This window comes from Grus americana, chromosome 2 (genome assembly GCF_028858705.1).
Source record: "Grus americana isolate bGruAme1 chromosome 2, bGruAme1.mat, whole genome shotgun sequence".
In the NCBI taxonomy this organism is placed as follows: Eukaryota; Metazoa; Chordata; class Aves; order Gruiformes; family Gruidae; genus Grus; species Grus americana.
The window spans coordinates 125,595,895-125,617,867 of record NC_072853.1 but is presented as its reverse complement, the minus strand read 5'-3'; the positions used below and the strand labels follow the sequence as shown (position 1 = coordinate 125,617,867).

General features: G+C 39.5%; 1 protein-coding gene across 3 annotated transcripts in view; it reads left to right on the top strand.

The window, feature by feature from the left end:
• The first annotated feature begins 13,400 nt into the window (after nt 1-13,400).
• CMC1 (C-X9-C motif containing 1) overlaps nt 13,401-21,973 on the top strand; it is a 47,088-nt gene continuing 38,515 nt past the window's right edge. For 2 of the 3 annotated variants that reach the window (XR_008575695.1, XM_054815077.1), the window contains exon 1: nt 13,401-13,554. Coding sequence is in view for 2 of the 3 variants with exons in the window: in XM_054815077.1 (XP_054671052.1) it covers nt 13,530-13,554 (25 nt within the window). In the remaining variant the exon portion in view is untranslated. The remainder of the gene's footprint in view (nt 13,555-21,973) is intronic. The other variant, XM_054815079.1, reaches the window with a different exon arrangement.

Below are 21,973 nucleotides of genomic sequence, written 5' to 3'. Positions count from 1 at the left end.
TCTTTAAAGCAAATGTAATAGTTTCTCAGCAGTAGCATCACATTTCTTTAATGCTTATTGACAGGTAGGTCAGTAGCCAGTGACTTTTTTTTTTAATGACTGTATTCTTTTGTTCTCTTTGCAGTACCCACAAGGACTTGAATGACAGAAAGTTCATTTTTCTCCGAATGAACATCTGATTAGAGTAGCCCATGCTTTACCCCCCTTTGGGAGACATGCTGTCAGCCAGCAAAGCCATGGTGGTCGTGGTAACTGTCACCGCATATCCAACAGCTGCTCCCTTACACATTCCCTAACCTGGCAAGAACCGCGCTGCAGAGATTCTGCCGCTTTCCCCCACTCTGGCTCTGTGCTGCCATAGCCCTGTACCTCCAGCAGGCAGGCTGGCGAGCGGCTCTCGCTGCAGCTGCTTCTCAGCCTCCTACTGTTGGTTCACGACCGGCAGGAGGTCTCCCCGAGATACCTTCTATGGCCTTAACCCTGGAGACTGAGTGTCACCCCTGTCAAGGAACCAGAGCTCCTCAGCTGGAACCCTGCAGGGGCCTGACTTGGTTGGTACTCAGAATTTGCAGATGGTACTACACTGTGGAGTTTTTGCTATACCAATGGAATGAAATTATGAGGGAAAAATTATCCTGAAGTGGACATTTTGAATTCTTTAGGTCCAAAGCGGAATGTGGCTTGATGAATAGAAAGTCAACAAAATGGCCAACGTTATGTTCCCCTGATACCAAAAGAATTATGTCTGTGTAGTTGCCATGTTCTAATCGAGTGTTAGCTCAGGCAGAACTTGGGCTACATAAGACAGAATTCAATGCATAATTGCATTCAATAGATGGATGTCCTAATCATCATCTGGACAGTCAGTTTAATGCTAAATTGTTCAAAATTATCTTTTAAGTATACAAAGCTAGGTACTGTAATATTTTCTTTGGAATAATCCTTTACATTTCTGTCTTTGTTGAAGATGCTGTAAGAACGTGAATGGAGCTTAAACTGCCACCACAACTGGTTACACCTTCCTAGAGGTACTTTGCTTGCCCTTATGCCAGATGGTCCTAGTTAGGATTACTTGCTAAGTCTCTTACATATGAGTAGCTCTGTCTTCCAGAATGAAATCTACAACTGAAATCAATGTGAGACATTCTTAAACATCATACTATCCTACAAGATTAAAAGATATGGCAAACTGCTTCAATTTTTAAATTAACATCTATTCCTGCTTGTGTAAAACATACATGAGCTTAAAAAAAAATAAAAATTTAAAACTTCCCCTAATATTTTGACTAAGGAGACTTAATTTCAAGTCAATTCAAAGAATATGAAAGCTGAATTACAAAGGTATTTACTTTCAGTTACGGTATTAATAGCTACCATCACTGTTGTAAAAGTGCAAATGCATTTCAATACTTTAAAATTATAGCATCCATGCATGTGCAGTGTTTTGAATGACTTGACATTCCAGGTTATGGATTGCTTTTTATGGTAAAAAGCAAGTTAACATGTAAATGGCTAAGCAAGAAGCAGATGAATATGAAGGGATTGTAAAAGTGCATCTGCAGAAACTGCAGTTCAGCCACACACCTGATTTGCATTAGTACATCTGTCAATACTGGTGCAGATCAGGTGTCACTCACTAACCAAGCCTTTATATTTAAAAAAGCACACAAAACCTTTCATGGACAACAAAGCATGGCAGGAAAAACAATATGACAGCTTTGGAGGTGAACTGTGGTAAAAACTGAATGACACTAATGAACTGGAGGATATTGGATGGCAGCAAAACTGGCATACCAACGGGTTTGAAATTGGAACCATAACAGAATACCATTTGCCAGAGATGGTAGATAAAGTTTTGCAACATACTGCTTCTTCTCCCATGAAAACTGACAAAAAGTGATCCTTATGTATTAAAAAGGGCCAAGATGTCACACTTGTGATAGAGAGCAAAAGAATAATAAATGTTTTCTATGCATGAAATAGCAATGGAAGAAAAGATGTAACATTAAGATACTATACTTACAGTATATATTTCTGGAATGAAAAATCAAGAAGCATAACAAGAATGTGTAAGAAACACTTGTTAAGAACCCAATAAAAACATACTTAAAAAAAATTAAATAAAACTGTGATTCTCTAAAGGTGCTATGATTTCTCCAGCTAACTTGGCTGTCTCCATTTTGCTAAGATTTCCTAGCTGAGGAAATAAATACCAAGCTATGCAAATTTACACATCTTAAAATCTTCTTCTCTAAACAGGCAGAACAGATCCTCAGAACAAACAGAACTTTTATTTCTATAGACGCTAGGAGCAGTATATAGCATAGCCAAGCGAAAAAGAGTTATACTGAAATTCCAAATGTTTTTAGAACACAGGGGTTAAAATCTTGCTGTTACTCATAATCTGCTGTTCCATATCAGACAATGATGAAATTCAAACTTCAGCTTCCCCTTTCTACAGCTTATCCCAGCATGGGAATAACATCACACTCTGCAATCAACTCTTTGGTACTTAACTGAATACAAATTATGATACTGAGGGAGATTTACATGTTTGTGTTGTAGAACACAATGCTCAGGAAAAAAAAAACAAACTTGATTTATCCTCTGCAGTGGATTTAGTTACATTTCCAAATTTCCATTCAAAGTAAAACACGGGAAGACTGGGAGGATGGGCATTTTAATTGTTTTCTATGCTTTTCTACTTCTCTATGCTAATTTATGTAACTGTTGATTTTTAAAAGAATTATTTTGTTTGTTTCAAGTCTTTGACTTACCAGAAATACCATATTTGCTCTCCCATAATTTTATTGTAAAGTTCTGGGAAATCTCAGAGATGTTATGAACCTTACTGAAAGTTTAGAGCACTGACTATTCTTTTCTCTAAAATGTGAATTAGTCACTGAAATTAAATAAAAGGTGTTATAAAAAGTGGGGTAAAAAAACTCCAAGAAACAATGAATTAAAAATAGCCTGACCAAAAATCCCTGCTTTTCTGAGTTGATTAACACTTAGCCCTAGCTATGTAAAAACAGAACTGAAAGTTAAACCTTATTTACACTTTCTTTTACACATTGCTGTTCAATCATATCTTCTTTGCTATGCTCCTTCCTAATTCTATGGGATAGGTAGGAAAGAGAATTAAATACCTATATATATAAAATACATATACTACATTCCACACATATTACATATGTATAATTATGAAAGATAGGCAGTAGATGTGTTCATACCAAATATGAGCTTTGTAACGTCTTCTTGCTCTCTTTGCCCTTACTCAATTCTGCCTGTTATATTGTGTCAATTGTTTATACTATGAGATTTTTGGAACAGATATGCAGATAATGCCTGAAATAAACAGACCCTAATCCTTGATACTGATATTAATAATACAGAACGATCAGACTAATGCCAGAGATAGGTAAATAATATAAATATTTATGTAAACTCTATAATCCTAAATTGCAGCTTGTTAGGAAAAGTCAAGAAATATAGGCCACAGCTTAAACACTTATTTAACTGGAGAGCAAAGAGATTGACTATGACATCCTGAATCATAGTATCTCTATTCAACTCCCAGTTTCAGTTTGCCCTAACTTAAAATTGTTACCATTGTCACCGAAATTTCAGAACGGTCTAGCACTTGCAAGATCTTATAAAATTCGTTTTACTAACTTTGTCAAGGGTTTCCATTGAATATCTATTTTTGTATCCAGCTTCATTACATTACATATCCTCATATACTTTTCAGTTGTGAATAAAGGTTGAACATTTGTTGTAAAGCAAAGGAGATGGTTAATTAAATGCTTTGCAGCAAAGAATTTGAATGTAAAAGTCATCAGGCTCTTATGATCTTCCAAACACAACATGTCACATTAATAAGTCTGAAAATATCTCAGGATTCTACAGATAACACTATGGTTTGCCACATCAACAAGCAACTAACCCTTGCTGCACTCCCACCAACCAGCCACCAGAACTGGAATTGCACAAAGCCTGTATTATTTAAGTATGTAAATATCGCAGTAAGGTAGATAATTAGGAACATACCAGAATCACATTCCAGTGAAATACATGTCTAGAGCTGAGTTTTCAAATCAGATCTCCCTTCCCTGCATTCAGTGCTCCCTTAACACTGAAATGAATGTCAGTAGATGAAAGTACAGCACCTATAAAACCATACTCAGCAACATAAAAAATATGAAAAAGGGAGATGGGGATAGAAATCACATTTGTTTGCAGCTACAATGAGAATTTATTTCTCAGGTCAAAAATACGTCATGTGATAATTTCACTGCCTTCAACGATATGACTCCTGTACAAACAGGCAAGTGCTTAACTGCACAACATAGGCAAGATACTAGGAACTGACAAGATGATTTCCAGAACAATGAATGAACACAAAGAAGCACCTAAGACTTTTTTCCTCTTACTGAACTTCAGGTTATGGAGTTTTATGACTGCCAATACTATGTCTTGATAACATCCATATTTCAGTAAGTAAAACCACAGAATCAGTGCTGGTCAGTTGAGGCTCCTTAGCAGAGTAGTGTTAAATTTAAAGTCAGATTGAATTTTCCAGACTGGTGAATATGGAGAAGCTAAGTGTTCAGCTTTATTATTGTTGCATCACCCTTATACACCTAAAAACTAAAGGGAGGGGAAAAGCTTTTATTAAAAAACCCATGTTTTGATCATATCTATCATGGTAGGAAAAGCATCTTCCTCTATTCACATCCTGTTTATCAGGTCAGCGTCAAGTTTGAATCTGAAACAAGTGAAAGTCTAGTGAATATATTTAATTATTGTAAATTTTAAGGAACATAAATCCCCGTATCTCAGATTGGTTTTTTTATTTTATGGACAAACAACCACAGACTTCTCAACAATGTAAACTAAGGGGGTATGCAAGTATAACATTGTAGAAAATGATATAACACTATCCTACTGTAAATTTGGGTACAAGGATTTACTGTAAGCTAATATTTGATGCATGAAAAAAGAAGTCATGTGCTGACCAAAATATTTTTTAGACAGTATCAGGATCAGATTCAGCAACGACATTTTTTCTCATTCATTTCTGCATCCTTCTCTACATACATTAATAAGTAGCTTTTGTTTCATCACCTTTGTCTTCTGCCCCAATGACTCAGATCTTACAATTTCCAATGACACCAGTCCAAATGCAAAAGTATGGATTGTACTTAGGCCTAATTTCCCGAACTATGAGTAGTGCTACCATCTTATGTCATCTCAATGGACTATAAATTGAGGAGCTTGATCTTCAGATCTCTACTTTACCACATAAAGTCAGGCAAGCTGCTTAAGCTCTTTGTACTGTTGTTTCCCTGTCTATAAGGCTTTTTGAGGTTCAGAGATGAAAAAAGCAACTACTACAGTTAAACTTCAAGGCAGAGTGGTGATCCTACATTACAGGGTAGCATGTTCTATAAGAAGCAAACATTTCCAGAACTAAAGAAACAGACAATAAGTCTTAACAGAATCAACTAGCAGTTAGGAGGATTTGTGTCTCTAAGCAGGGATTTACTAGATAATAAGAGTATGTATAAGCAAGACTATTGCTGAAACAGGACTATGTAGCGTGTTTCACTTATTAATGACCTAACTCTGTTTATTTTTCTGTAATTGTAGTAACTCCTGACACCAAGGATGGAGCTGTAACACCTGTCTACATTAAGGAATGGATTGGAAAGTACCTTAGAACTTCAGAGCTCTACTGTGGCACAAAAACCCCAAACAAATGAAAAGCAGGCCACGGTGTGATTAGGAAATGTCCAGGCTAGTACTAATGGACAGACAGCAGGATGGCTTTAGCGCCAGCTCACATGCCCAGAGGACTGCACCACACAGTGGTTACTGTAGCCTAGTAGCAAAATCGAACATTGAACAATTTCCTTTTAAACGCTGATGATCAGGGACTAGCCCTTCTCTGTATGACATTAAAAAAAAAGAGAAAGGATAAAGCAGGAGAATGGCTAAATAGCTTTTTAAAGAAAATCATAAACAGAAAGAAAACTTGTGACTGCATGCAGAGCTAGAAGGAGGGAAAACGAAAATCCAAAGATTTGGTAATGGCTGAAGTAAGTTTCCAAATAAAACCTCCAGTGCAACTGAGAATCACCCTATAATTGTTGTGAATGTATTCAGACAAGAAAACATTCTGACCGTAGCCTGAAAAGTAATTGTTCTTGTAAGCAGGGTAAATCAAATGATGAAAGTTTATAGACTGGCTTGTTTTGGTGGTGGACCTTCTCTTCCTTTTACATTACTGAACTACTATTATTTGAAAATATTGATGCCAATCAAGTCATCTACATCTGGTATATAGTTTATAACTTTGGGGTACATCTGAATCCATTGAGATAAAAGAGGAAGTTTTAAGGAGTTTAAGTTTTAAGCCAGTGAAAGATGGTGCTGCTGTGTGCAGACTTTGGAAGAGGAAGAGAACCAAAGCGTTTTTCACTCTGCCAATCAGATCTAGTAGTGACTGGCAAACGTAATTATTATTTGATGCAATTTTTCTAGTTGCGCAGATGGCCAGCTCCCTAGATACTACTTCAGTGACTTCTTGCTAGAAAGACAACAAACAAATTATGGTAGTCACCATGACTGGATGCTTCCAACTTCCCTGAAAAATGAGTGGAAAGGCCTGGCCCATAATGGGAAAGGTTTCATTCTTGGTGAAGTGGTAAGACACAGGCTACAGGACTCGATATAGATACTGCCACCATAGAGCTTGCCACCTAGCAACACACCAGCTGCAGTTCTTCTAGAGTACTAGAGAAGCCAAGGCAACACAGCACTAGTGCTTGCACTGTGAAGATACTGCAAAAGTCTCACATCAGTCACATGAGACTTGACAGGCTGCAAGTTCAGAGGTTTGCAAGCTACTAGTATCCACTTTTTAGAAAAAGCAGAATTATAGATTAATGGGACAGGACAGAAATAGTTCAACATGCTTAGTGCTTCCTCTTCCTACAATAGCAGATTCTGCTGTAAAGACCTCTGATCCTTAAACCTTTAGAAAACAGACTGATGGATGGGTTTAATTTTATATGGGGGAATAAATATAAAATATTGCAACCTGCACAACAAAAAGACACTACAAACTCCTCCTTTGTCTTTTCTCTCTTCTGGAGAATATGTCTCCAGTCACTGAAAATCTTAGACGCAAAAAATCCCAGATTGCAAATAAGGTCCTGAACAACTTTACAATGGCTTCAGTAAAAGTATGCTCCCTTAAGAAGAGAAGGAAATGTTTCCTTGATTCTAAATGTTAATTCTCATTTAAAGCTCCCCCACATCTCTCACCTATGAGTGAATGTATTTCACACACGGGTAAGCTTAGCAAAGAATCACAGCCTTTTACTGGAAGTTATATTTCATGAAACAAGATCAAAAATGTCAACAGTGAACATGTTGAAGAGGCGCCATTTGAAAATATTCCTTTGAACTCGTTTGACCAAGGCTATTGTTTGGAGTTTAAAAAAAAAAAATCACACCTGTATGCAGAAAGATAGGCTCTCTTTATCTGGTAAGAACAAAGTGCGGAGTCTTGTGCAATAGATAATTAATCTCTATTGCTATCTATAGTTCCATTGTTAACACTGTCTTGGTTGAAGTGTGAAAATATGTTCACACTTTTGAAAATGGGCGATTAACTAATCAAATGACAATACGAATCTTAGAAACACAGAAATGACTGCAACCCAACACTACTTATGACTACATTTTATTTTTAATTTTATAAGAAAAAGCATCCTTCAAGACTACAAGGGATGTTACCAGATTTTGCCCACTGTAATAATCGGTGCCGAAAACCATGACCACCATCACCAGTCTATTTTCACTAGAGAACCCAGCGTTTTACCCTCAGGGAATTCATTGCAGAGAGTATTTTCCTTGTATAGACAATTTCCAAGAGACTGTAACAGACGGATGACATAAGCAGCACTGAATAACCAGGGGCAGATACTAGTAAACAGTAGCCACTGTCCCATTAAGGCCCTGTTAAATAACACTTGTGTGTATTAAGTACTACTGGTCTTACACCAATGCCACAGGAGATGTCCCAATTAAGCAAATTTTCTGGATAAGTATGCCAGTTAAATGAAGCATATGGTACTAACTTGTACCAAAGTGCTACACAGCAAAAGCTCCACACATTTCAGCATAACTTCGCAGGGCTGCGGAACACGTGCAAGATTCATATTAAAAAAGATTTGACTAAACACAAATTACATACTCCAGATGTCATTTTAAAACTCTCTCCTGGGATGAGATGCAAGTTAGACATCATCTTTAAGGGAGACCCACTTTGCACTTTTTCTCTCCTTTTTTCCCTTTTTTAATGAAACCATCCCTTTATACCCTTGAATGCTCCTACAGGTGGAGTTCACGTAACAGGAACTTCCACATGAATGAAGTAAATAATAAGTAAGTAAAGAACAATGCAATCATCAGGCACAGTCAACATGGGTTCACAAAGGGAATGTTTTGTTTAACTAATTTCATATCCTATGATAAGGTCACCCGCCTAGTGGATGAAGGGAAGGTGGTGGATGTAGTTTTTCTGGATTTTAGTAACACTTTTGATACCATCCCTCACAGCATCCTTCTGGGCAAGTTGTCCAGCTGTGGGATGAGTGGGTTCATGGTGCACTGGGTGAAGAACTGGCTGAAGGGCAGAGGTCAAAGGGTTGTAGTGAATGGGGCTACACCTGGCTGGTGACCAGTTACCAGCAGTGTTCCTCAGGGTTCAACTCTAGGGCCAGTCCTGTTGAATATGTTTATCAACAATCTGGATGCAGGAGTTGAATGCGCTATTAGCAACTTTGCTGACAATACCAAACTGGGAGGTGATGTTGACTCTCTTGAGGGAACAGAGGCCTTGCAGGGGAATCTAGATAGACTGGAGCATTGGGCAATGATTAATGGGATGAAATTTAACAAGTCTGAATGCCAGATTCTGCACCTAGGATGGAGTTAATGCTGTGCACAAGTACAGACTGGGAGAGGAGTGGCTGGAGAGCTGCCCTGCAGAAAGGGATCTGGGAGTGCTGGTTGGCACCAGGCTCAGTGTGAGTCAGCAGCGTGCCCTGGCAGACAAGAGAGCAACCCACATCCTGGGGTGCATCAAACACAGCGTAAACAGTCAGTGAAACAAGGTGATTATCCCGCTGGATTCAGTGTTGGTGTGGCCACACCTGGTGTGCTGTGTGCAGTGCTGGGCCCCACAGTTTAAGAAGGATGTGAAGGTCCTTGTGTCCAGAGGAGGGCAACAAAGCTGGTGAGAGGGCTGGAAGCAGTGTCCTGTGAGGAGCGGCTAAGGACACTGGCTTTGTCTAGTGTGGAGAGAAGGAGGCTAAGGGGTGACTTCATTGCTCTCTACAGCTCCGTGAGGAGAAGTGGGGAGGGAAGTGCTGATCTCTTCTCCCTGGTATCCAGTGATAGGACGCGTGGGAATGATTCAAAGCTGTGCCAGGGAGGTTTAGACTGGACATTAGGAAACATTTCTTTACTAAGAGGGTAGTCAGACGCTGTAACAGGCTTCCTAGAGAGGTGTTTGATGCCCCAAGCCCCTCAGTGTTTAAGAGGCATTTAGACAATGCCCTTAACAACATGAATTAGCTTGGCCAACCCTGAAGTGGTCAGCCAGTTGGACTAGATGATCATTGTAGGTCCCTTCCAACTGAAATAGTCTAGTCTATTCAAATCTATTTTCTCTATATAGGTTGATGATCTTATTTACATCTAGACTGCATATGAAAGCATGCAGAACAAGTATTTACAAAGTGTTTAGCTTTTTTATCTATGCTACTAAAATTCTTGATATGGCTCTTAAGACTTCACCTAACACAGTAACCTCCTCCTTTCAGGTCGTGAAAATTGTTCTGCTTATATTCACTCAAACTGCTATAAGAAAATAATTTTCTTGTGCCAATGAGTCAGCCGTTGTACCACCTCTTGGGATCACTGCACTGACTCCCAAGTCAGACACAAGCTATTTATCTTAATAAAAGGTAAAACTGTCCTCTGTGGACAGTTTCTGTCTTACTGTCTTATGCCATTCCTTCTCCACATAATGCCAGTCTCATTTACTTCTCTGCTAAGACACTTTCTTTGATGCTTTCTTGCTTCCAATACTTTCTAAGAGCCCCAAATAGCATGAGACTATCATCAGACCCACATCTGCATACTCCCTCACTCAAAAACTATTTTAGCCCCTCAAATCTCCAGAACAAAGTTGTTCTATCAATTTTTTCCTTTGTATTTGTTCTTACATCCCCACGATGTCTCTTACTCCCTTGCTGTTCTTAGCATTCTTCATTCTTGCCTGTCACAAATGAAAATAAGACTTGCAGAAAAATCCTGTTTCTGCTTTCCATGCCTGTTACTGGAAGAAGCAGCAGGAGAGGACAACTTTCCTGAGTTACAAAGTTGTTTGATTTTTCTTTTCATATTTATTGTCTTCATTAAAAAACAGAAATACTACTTCAAAGCAAAGTTCTGTCTAGCCTAGTATCCTGTCCCTGAAAATGATCAAATTAACACAATACACAGAGCTGACATTTAAGTTCAAAGATCATCATCTTAAATAAATCTTCACAGTTCTAATTCTGCAAGGCATATACAAATATCAGTAGCCAAGAGTTTAAGAGGAGAAAAAATTACTAAGTTCAATTATTCTTTTTTTTTAAATTATTTTCAACTTACTGTTGTAAGTGTACATTGTTCTTTTTGGTTCTCATGCGGAAAGCTCCTTTTTGTATCGTGTTTTCTTGTATTTTCTCATTGCTTATACGCAACTCTTCACAGATTGGCTGTTATCTTTTTTTTTTTTTAAACACTCTTTTACATTCATTGCAGAAGTGGCATAGTCCAAAAACCCTTAATAAAACAAATACAAATAAATTGCTATGTTGTGTTTTCACAGCCTTGTTCAATTAAAATTCTCAAATCAGTGTATAAACATTAACCGAAGTGGCATCATTTAAAGTTACAGAAAACAATTGTAATACCCACATTTTACTCTAAGGAATGAGATCAAACTTGTGGATTAAAAAAATAAAGGCATACACACACTTAATGCTCTATAACAGAAATGCTCTGGATCAGCAAGGCCAAAAGCATTCATGTGGAAGATTTTGCCTACATCACGCTCTACTAATTTCTGTGAACGTATCAGCACAAAGAACTTGGATCTTAGTGGGGCCTTAAGTTGAAACAATCCATTTTCAAATAAAGGGACTGAATTTTCATATGGGGAAAATAATACAAATCTGGGAAAAAACCTCTGGATTTGAAACTCATACCTTTAGTTTAATAAAAAATCATTTTGAGAATAAATAACATGGTAATTGTGATCAAAATTTTTCCTACTCATTTTTTTCTAGACTGCTTATTGTTATCTTCCAGAGGCTTATAAGGTCTATCTGGTGTTTTGGGAAGACTTCTGGACTTCTCACTTCCCTGAGAATGTAATGTTTAAGGCTCACCATTCCACTAAACAGGATGTAATGTGCTGGTTTTGGCTGAGATAGAGTTAATTCTTTTTTCATAGTAACTAGTACAGAGCTCTGTTTTGGATTTGTGCTGAAATCAGTGTTGATAATACACGGATGTTTTCATTACTGCTGAGCAGTGCTTACATAGAGTCAAGGTCTTTTCTGCTTCTCGCACTGCCTGGCCAGCAAGTAGGCTGGAGGTGCCCGAGAAGTTGGGAGGGGACACAGCCAGGACAGCTGACCCCAACTGACCCGAGGGATATTCCATACCATATGATGTCATGCTCAGCAATAAAACTAGGGGGAAAGTTGGGGGAGGGGGGCTACTGCTTGGGGACTAGCTAGGCATCGGTCAGTAAGTGGTGAGCAATTGCCTTCATTTTGCATCACTTGTCTTTCTTGGGGTTTATTTCTGTCCTTTTGTTATTTTCCTTTTCATTACAATTTATTATTACTACTTTCTTATTTTATTTCAATTATTGAACTGTTCTTAACTCAACCCATGAGTTTTCTCACTTTTACCCTTCCAGTTCTCTTCTCCCTCATCCCACTGGAGGGGGGAGGGGAGTGAGCAAGTGGCTGTATGGTGCTTAGTTGCAGGCTAGGGTTAAACCATGTAACAATGCAGAATATCGGAGGAAATGCTGTATTTAGAAGAATTTTTGCAGCCTCATGTAAGAGGCTACTGTATGGTAATTTCTCTCAGGTTTTTTATTCCATATTTCAATTCTGGAAGTGGTCAACCTTGCCTCATGCCACTAATAACTGACGAAAAGACTGGTCAATTAAATATACTACAGACTCAGAAATAAATGACACCACCAGAATAATTTCTCTGCTGCTAAAGTATACTTCACATGTCTCAATGCTTAGTTACACAGGCAGACCAAAAAGGCACTCAGATAAATTAGTCATTTTTAACAGTACTAAACTTTTAGTGAAACTATCCAAAAAAGCATTTTGCATTTTTTCTATAGACCTCCCAATTTGTGTAAGTTTTTTGTGAGCAACTGCACTGTTCTTCAAATTTTGCCTTAAAACCTGCAGCTTTTTAATAACCAGGCAGCCAGTAGCCCATATTCATTCATCTATAGCATATCAAAAGCATGTTTGACCTTTTGATCACTAGCGTTTATTATGCAATGTTTTACATGGCAAGGTCCTTCTTTGAAAAAAAAATGACAGGACCTTTACACAATATAAAATGAGAGATACTTGGAACCCTCGATGCTGAGCTGCACAAGTAGAAATAGAAAAAAAAAAGCTGTTAAGTAACTGAGGTATGGAGCAACCCAACTCCCCCATTTCACTAGGCTGACCACCATGTCAAAAGGATTTTCCAGAATAATATTTTGCCTGAGTTTCTGGTAGGACACTAAATTTCCCAATTCCTCTGTCACCTCAACATCTGTCACAGGAATATGGTCCCAGAGACTTAAGAGAGACTGGAGAGAGGGCCTCTTGCCCATACACTTGAAAGCCCTTTTTACAAGGTAGAAAGCAACTGATCAATAAAAATGGCGACCATTGTAATTCTCATTTTCCACTTCGGGACCTTGCTGCAGAAACCTCAAGACACCTCAAGGGCTCCCTTGGCTGGAGACTGCGACACCAGCAGTCCTGTCAGGGGCTGCATCCACACATAAGTTTGCAAGTGGCTACCGACGTAGCTGTTGCTCTCCGTACCCGGGCCTGCGAGGACACCTCAGTCCCGAGGGCTGGAAAGCAGCTGGGCGGTACCCACCACAGCCCGCAACCGCCGCCCAACCCACACCCGTGCGCATGCGCGCAGACTCCCGCACCCACCCCGCGGCGCATCTTGCACATGCGCCTTGCCTTCCTCCATCTGCTTTCAACGCCCTTCACCTTGCGCGCGCCCGCCCCCGGTCTCTGCCCGGTGCGGGGAGGAGGGGGTGGGGCTCGGCTGCGCCGCGCCTGCGCGGCAGGAGGCGGGGGTGACCGCGCAGTGTGCGCAGCTGCCGCCGCAGCGTGGAGCCGCCGATGGAGCCTCCCCCTGGCGCAGCAGGTAGGGGCGGCCACCGCACGCGCTGGCTGGCTGGCTGGCGGGCGGCGCGCGGCGGTTCGCACGTGCAGCGAGGGGGAGGGGAGCGGCGGCGGCGGAGCGCCCTCCTGCCCGCCCCCCCCCCACCCCCCCGACTCCTTCCCGCCGCCGCCTCGGCTCGCGGGTGCTGCCGCCCGCCCCGCCAGGGCTTCCTGTGGGAAATCCCCAACGCTTTTTCCGCTGCCCCCTCGCGCACGCCGGCGAGGAGAGCGAGCTGGGCTGGGCTGCGGCGGGTGCTGGAAGGGCCGCCTTGAGGGGCTCGGCCTGCCCTCCGCGAGCCTCGGCGGGCTGGGGCTGCCCCGCCGCCCACAGCGGGCTCCCGGCGCTCTCCGGGCAGCGCTTTCCCCGCCGCGTCCTCCCGCCGCCCCTCCAGCCGCGATCGTGACCCCCAGCGGCAAGACGCGGCGCCCGACCTCACCTCAGCGGTGGTGTAGGCTGCTCCGGGGCGTCGAGGTGCCCGCGGGGCCTTGCCGCCACCCGGCCTGCTGTGCTCTACCGGCCTGGGGAACCCGTGTAAAGGCAAAATACCAAGGTTATGTGGTCCTCAGCTTTGTGTTACCCAGAGCTTGTCCAAACAGTTACAGCTGTATATCCCCAGGAGTGAATTTAAGCCTGTGTCCTTACACCCACACCATTTTCACTCACCCGCCCAGTTCCTGAGGCAGGTGCGTTCGGCAGGGCGCATTGGTGTTAAAAGGCCAGTCCTCTGGAGCAGCGAACCCAGCAAGGCGTTGGTAGGCTTCAACTAACACAAGGTGTTGAGACACCTGTAAGTTTGTGGTGAACTGTAGTGGTGGTGACTGTGCACCTTGGTCCATGTGGCCTGTGGCTGCTGCCTTCAAGAGCTGAAGGGTGCCAGCCAAAGTTAAGCTCTCAATTTCTGATGGAAACCTGTTGTGGGCCTTGCTCTTCAGGCCTGCAAACAAGGTATTCATAGAGTAAGCAAGTTCTGGTTTTCTTGATCATATCATCTAAGCGTTGATTTGTTATTAATTTAAGAAAATGTTATAGGACTTACCACTACATTTCAAGTGGTGGTTGTTCATCTACAGCATAATTTTGCTTCCTGGTTGTCCTTTGGAAAAAGCTTAGTTACTACATTAGCTTAATTCAAGCTATTGTGCATTCATTGTATAGCAATAAGGATGGCTCCAGCAACTGAAGTTCATCAGTGTTCTGCTTCCCTATTTATGTCTGTAATGAAATTATGTGCCACTCCTAATCCCTGTTGTAGATGTGTGTCAGCTGTGGTAGGGCTCCTGAGGACGTACATGCTATGTGACACCAATACTGAGATTTATTTGCTGAGTAGTGGCATTCCTTACTGACACCTGAATCTGCTACCTTGTTATCCAGTATCTCTTGCTTACCTCCTCCTCACCATCAGTCCCTGGCTGTTACAGCTCTGTTGAAAACCTCAGAACTAAAAGCAGAGACGTCTAAGTGAGGTTGTAGAGAAACTGGAACAATAGCTGCAAGAGGTGTGAGCTGCCCTGTTCATATCAGTAAGGTGTTAACTCAGATACCTCAGTGTGGTAGTTTTAATGTCATCATTGTTAACTGCTTTTTGGCTTGCGTAGGATAAAAAGGGAGAATCACAAGTTAGTAAATCGTTAACTGTGACTGATGCTTCATTTTATGTTTGCAAAAGACATAAATATTCTTATGGCTTTGCTAGGCAGTAGGAAGCAAATATCAAGGAATCCTCTAAAAAGCTCAGAATGTAGAACCTGTGAATTATGTCATGATTTATATGGGAGGAGTTTTTTGACAGCCACAGTTTGGGAAGGAACTGTGGCGGTGTCATTAAGTGATTACATCCAATAAATAAATTGGTATATAAATCTGTTGACAAAAATTTATGTTACGCTGTTTTCTTCTGTCCTTCTTTGGAGTGAATGTGCTGCAGCCCAGCACTGAAGTTGATTTTTTGTATGCAGTGCTTCCAAAACTCTGTTGGGTGCTCTTTTTCAGTAGTAGAGGTCATGGGTTATTAGAAAGCTCATTTTATTTTTAACATGCAGTTGGTTATAGCTGTCATTTTCAGATGGTGATGTCTGGGTCCCTAGCTGAAGATTCATGAATGTGTAAAGAGAAAAGTAGGGTTATTGACAATAGCTTAGACACACAGTACAGCTTTTGGTACCTATGGTGGACATTTTGGAGGGGTCTTAAAACAAGGGAGTTGAAGACTGATTTCCTAATTTTCCCAAGCTACTTCAAATGTCTGTTTGTTATGGTCGCGTGGAAATCGAGGTTGTTCAATACAGCAGCAATATATCAGTAGAAGGAGAGAATTGGTCTTGCAGAATGGTTGTGACTTGTTTCAAAGTGGCATGGGCAGTGAGACAGAGCTGGAAGAATATACTGAAAAGAATAAAACTACAGCTTTGAAAGCATGAAAAGAAAAAATAATGGGAGGTAAAGCAATGTTGAATTTAAAGGGCAAAAATATATAAGTAAAAGGAAGAAAAGTTTCAGCTTTTAATAAAACTTATTTTAGATAATATTTGTGATTAAGAACATAAGTGGCTGCCATCAAGAAGGGAGTTGAATGAATATGACCTTTTTGATATTCCTAGTGTCGTTGACCTGTGTTGGGAACATGAAGGGAGAAGATAATTGTGATTTCCTGAAGTTGTTGAATGCTGCATTTTTAGAGAACTGTTATGGGAAAATAAGTGAAAAATGAAAGATGTATTGGGTCACTCCAATGAGTTTTATAATACTGAGTGGTTTGAAAGGATTCTTTAGAGTTTAAAATCCAGATTAACATTTGCAATCCTTGTGTTAATGTAGCCAAAAGGCTTTCAGCCTTCTCTTTCTATCAGAACACCTCATGCTCTGCAACTTTTGAAAACACTTGTGTGTTTTGATCATATCCATGATGTTAGTTTTTAAGGTCTTCATTCATTTGTATTATACGTAGTGATTGTTCATTAAATACATAGATACAGAAACCAAAGGCAGGCATTGTTTTTTCTTGTCTCTTAATCCTTACTTCCACTTAAAAAAAAAAAAAGGCAGGAGGAATGATATTTAGTGCTGTTATTCAAGAGACTTGCTCTTAATTTGTATGTGCTGTTTGTCTCTTGGAATGGTGTAAATTGTATCTTGAAAGGAGTGGTTAAACAGCTAAATATTCAAGACCTCAATGAGTTTGGGCAGATTTTTTTTTTAATGAAACTTTTGTTTGTGATTTACATTGTTTTTCTTTACACCTTGTCACACAGTTCTGAAAATTAGCGGAGAGGAGCATGTAGTGCTGTAGTTACCTATTAGTGTTATTGGTCACAGTGGGAAATCCTAGGTGGTTACTGTCTCCTCGTGTAATAACTGGGGGGTTTCATTAGTGGTTAGATTTTTCTTCATCCCCTCTTCATCCAGATGCTGGGTACTTTACTCTTTCTATTAGGTTTTACTTGTTACTCATCTCTTGTTTCTGATGTAAATTATTGCACAGTTCTTGAGGTCACTGCGTAACTCTATTTTCTGTGTTCTGTTTGGTTTATATACTTCAGATGGTTTGTGATTTTTGCAGGACCTTTCTCTATTTCTTACTCCAGGTGGAAGTAAGCAGTAAATTCTTGGACAACATCCACTGTTAGGTAGAAAGGGCATAAAAAAAAAAAAAGGATTGTACACTTGGGACTGGTTTAAGACAAGTGATGCTCAAAAGTTTGGACTTTGCTTAAAAAACATGGAACCCTATGTGTAGGAATCCAGTAGTATATGTGCTGTTACTATATTTTCACTGTCCCAGGAAAAAAATGAAATGTGTATTCGGTTACTGAAATACTGCTGCATGTTGTCTTTAAGTGACAAAAAGTTGCATTGAGGGTTTTACATCAGTTACCAAGTGAAGCATTCGGAAGCTTTACATTGATGGAATTAAGGCCGGCTGTGCTATTTTAGTCCTTGGCCAGTCCACGGCCCTAGTTGTTTTGTGCGTTTTTCTGGAATCCTCATCTACACTTGTCAGAAGGGATTTGAGGTGGGTTGTTCACCTTCTGAGTAGCTCACACCCTAATTTTTCCTAACTGGCAGGTCTGTCATACTTGAACAGTAGCTCAGGCTAGCTGTAATGAACCTGCGTTATTTTCAGTAGTAAATATTAAGCCCTGATCTGTAATTAATTCTTTGGGCGCTGTAACTGGCTTTGCTGTGTGATCAAGAGTGCAAAAAACTCTCCTTGTGTCAAAAATCTTCACAAGCAACTTCAGGCTTGGCTTTACTTATTACTCACTGGATGTACAAGCATTTGCAGTCTGCATGTAATTAACAAATAAGTGTGCTTTGTTGAGTCTCCTTTTCCTTTTCTTTCCAGATATTACAGTCTTGCTGTAATATAGCCATTGTTCATTTTTAGCAAACAGGCTTGTCAATATTCTCGTAATCCAGTACTGCCATATTGCAAGAACAAGAGCCCCAAAGCAAAATGTAAGATAACAAATTCAGCCAGTGAAAAAGGTGAAAATTGACTTTGAGGTGATGATAGAATGGTGAGAAGTTAAAGCTTTGGAAATTTTCCCTGGTGTTGTCATCCCTGTACTCCATCTTAATTTAAAATGATGTCAGTATTAGATAGAAAGATTTCAAAATCTGTAACTTTTTAAATACAAAGAAATTTATTCGTATACACTTAAAGAAGAAAAAATGGTTGCTGTGTAGAGAAGCTGCACTGATCAGCCTCTTTTGCTTTTAAATCAGGGTTTCAGGTTATTAGGTATGTTGTTTCACTTGGATCGTAACACTTCCATCACTTTATGTTGCCCTTCTATACTTTAAAACCTTAGTAGAGAGCAAAGTACTTAAGACTCTAGTTTGTATGCAAACACCTGTGTGCAAATGAAATTACCACACTCAGTAGCATTTCACCTATGCATAAAGGTGTTTGGTCCTGGTCCCTCGTCAGTCAGTTCACATTGGATGTTTTTGACTGATAAAATCCATTGCCTTTAAGAGGATATTAAATGTTTTTTGTGTTCCCGAGGTTACAAAGCAGTATGCTGAAACTGTTTGTCACTTTGGCCCCATGAACCTCTTGGCAGTAAGGGCACAGGAGCCCCCTCACAGGCTACAGGATTGGGTACTTAAAGTATGAATTACATTGATAGATAAAATTACAATTGTCAGAAAAAAATCTTAGATTTTTAGAAACATACGTTTATCTCTAAATTAATTTGTTCTGATGTGTGACAGTGTTTTCAAATAGAGGTTTTAAGTAGTTGACAATATATTCATTGATACAGACTTTATTGATAACTGGTTTTATGATGCACATATGCACAAATGATTTCACATGGATTAATGTAAGATTGGCAACTTTTATTTAATACAAAGTGGATAGGCTAGGCAGAATAAAGGAAATTAAAATTTTGAGTCGAATGCATTCTTTTCCTGGAGGAGTAGTAAGTTATAATTATCTTTGCCTATTCAAAACACTGTTACAAGTACACTAAAATAAATCAGAAATGGTTTTTGAAAAAATTTAACCTCTAGAGCCAATAGTCTGATTGATGAAAGGAATGTTTGCCAATAAGCATGCAATTAACACTGTGCTGCTACTTCTGTTATTAATAAAAGTGTACTTTCTCAGTGTAGTTTTATAATTAGTTCATAGGCAAGTGTTTTAAAACAAAACTTTGTGATGAAACTGAGTATTTATAGCACAGAAATAATTTTTACGAAGTGATACGAAAAATAACTAAATCCCCCAGATTAATGCACTTACGTAAGTTAGCTATGAACTTGTTATTCATTCTTCAGCTCATCTTTACTGTGTTGTTTATACTATAGGTCTGCATATGGAAAAAACGAGAGAATGGCTGGTAAACTCCAGTTTAGTAGGCTCACCGCAGATGAAGGCAAGACCTTCCTTTCCAGGAAAAGAGCTGTCTTACACTTCTTTAGAGTGGAGAGTTTCTTTAAATGTGGTGTAAGCTAAAGAATGGGAATTCTGCATGTCTCTTTTTGTTTTTCTTTCCTTTCACTGTAGTAACTCTGTTTCTGCTGCTGAAGTTTTCATTAATACTTTTTCAAGTTTTATTTCTTAGCTTAAAAAACAAAGGCATTTTAGAAATCTTTTCACTGACAACTGCTTATCTTTGATGGCAGCTGGTAGAAAAAAACATAGTAAGGTGTATTAAAAAAAAAAAGTCCCTTTTATGTTTCCACATTCCTGAACAAATGCCTCAAAATAATAAAAGTGATTGTTTAAAAGGGTTTATATTTTGAAGAGTGTTGTATTTTTTAACTTGGATTCTTGAACATTGACTGAACTTTCTACAGCATTTTTGCTAGTAAATAACATAACTATCTATAAGTTGATATAACTGGGACTTCAAGAAAAACATGAGGTATAACAGTTGCTAATGAAGATGTTAAAAACTTACTAAAGCTTTCTCTGTTCTTCATATAGACTGTGATTCTTATTGAAATAGCTATAATATTTAAAGTAGTACCTCGAGCTATTTTTTTTAAGATGTGCATAGATAAACTGAATGAAGAAAATCCAAATTACAGGTTGTATAATGAGAAATGCATGTTTCAAAAACTTTTACTGGAATCGCTTGACTCTCGGCTTCCTCTTGAATGCAGAAGGTATGAGGCTTCTGTAAATATGTGGGTATACAAGTTTTCAACTTTTTCTCAACTTTTCTGAGTAGTCTGTGTCCTTACTACCTGATGTCATGAGAGAGATGAAAGCAGAGCTACCAGCAGGACATAGTGGAAAAGGGTGAATAAGTAGGTTACTGGTAGTGTTGAATGAAGAGGGGAGATGATAAAACTTTTCTCAGGACAGTCTTCTAGGAAAACTTTTGTCTTGGTATCCCCTTTTTATGATAGTCTTCTAACTAATACGACAAGCTGCTATAGTCGGTTTTGTTATTAGGACTGTACAGCACCTTTGTATTTAATTCCCTTCTTGTCTTCTTAAAGGTCTGCTGCCTAAAGCGCAGGTCTACACCGTAGTCCTCTTTATCAAGGCCTTTCTGGATCCTGTGGACAGAGGCTAGGAAGCCAGGACAGTATTTGTTTTCCCAAAATGTTTTTGTCATTCGTTTTCCCAGCTTCCATACGGAGTGAATTTGGTGTGTATTCTGTGCTGTTCTAGTGATTGTGATGCTCTTGTCCGTATTGATTCGTTTCCTGATTTTTTTTGTAATTTTCACAAAAATAATGAAAACCGTTAAACCAAATGGCTGTGGTCCTTGACCTTCCAGGACAATAAATAGCTTTTGCAGCTGAGGGTTTTGATCAACCACAGAAAACTATTACAATTGTAGTCTTGTGCCCTACATATGGTATGCAACCAGAGAACCATTTCAAGCATTGAGATTTACCAAAACCCACAGATGTTATTTGTAAAAAAAAAAAAAAAAAAAAAAAAAGTTTTAAATGTGTTCTTAGCGTTTTGCTCAATAGCAGGATATCTCCCAGTTTAGTAATCTGTCTCTCGTTCCTTTAATGCCTTACGCTGGGCTGAGGTGGTGTGGAAAACAATTTCTCTTTCACAGAGATATTCTCTTTTCTGTAGTTTCCTCCCCTTCTGCCTTTTTTTTTCTGGAAACTGCAAGCTTACAACCTGTGTACTGGTTCTTCATCCTCTGTTCCTCGTTGCCACAAGTGGCAGCATTCTGGAGCGTGCTGATCTCTGTCTTTACTAAACATTCAGTAGTTTCACTACACAGATTCCTTGGCTGTAGTCTTATGCACATTTTCAAGGAGGTAGTGACATAGATGCTGTAACACCTGCAAGCCTGCCTTTGGTTTTAATTTTGGCTTAACTTCTGTGTACTTTTTTACAAAATACTTAGTTTTTACTGTTAATTGTATTTAGCCTGCTTTTTGTAACCTTTAGTCAATTAGCTTGTATTTATCCATCTGTCCCTTGTAATGTTTGATGCTACTAGGAAATTTCAACAGAACACAAGGTAAAGGTGGAATCTCGGAGTATTCAGTTACTCTAACAAACATGCCTGAGTTTTGGCTGGCAGGGGGAGAAGGAAAAGGTGCTGCTAACATTTGTCTGGCCCTCAGGAAGCTGAGAGGTAGCATGTTCTTCTTGGTTCGCTTTGCAGCCAGAAGGCCAGGATCATCTCAGCCTACCCAGAAGACCCAGCAAAGTTTGTGGAGGATGAGGGTGGGGACCAAAGGTATCAGCTTTCAAATGCGGGAGGCAAACTGTAGGAAAACATATTTCTTGCTTGTCTGGGGATAATTTTATTGATAGATAAAACAGTAGTAGGTCTGTTTTAATGCAGATTCTTCTGTAGGGACAAGTCTACAGCAAATCTGGTATTAGAATAAGAGTTATCTTTCTTAGTGCAGAATAGTGAACTTTTGAACAGGGAAAAAAGTACTTATTCTAGAAACTGTA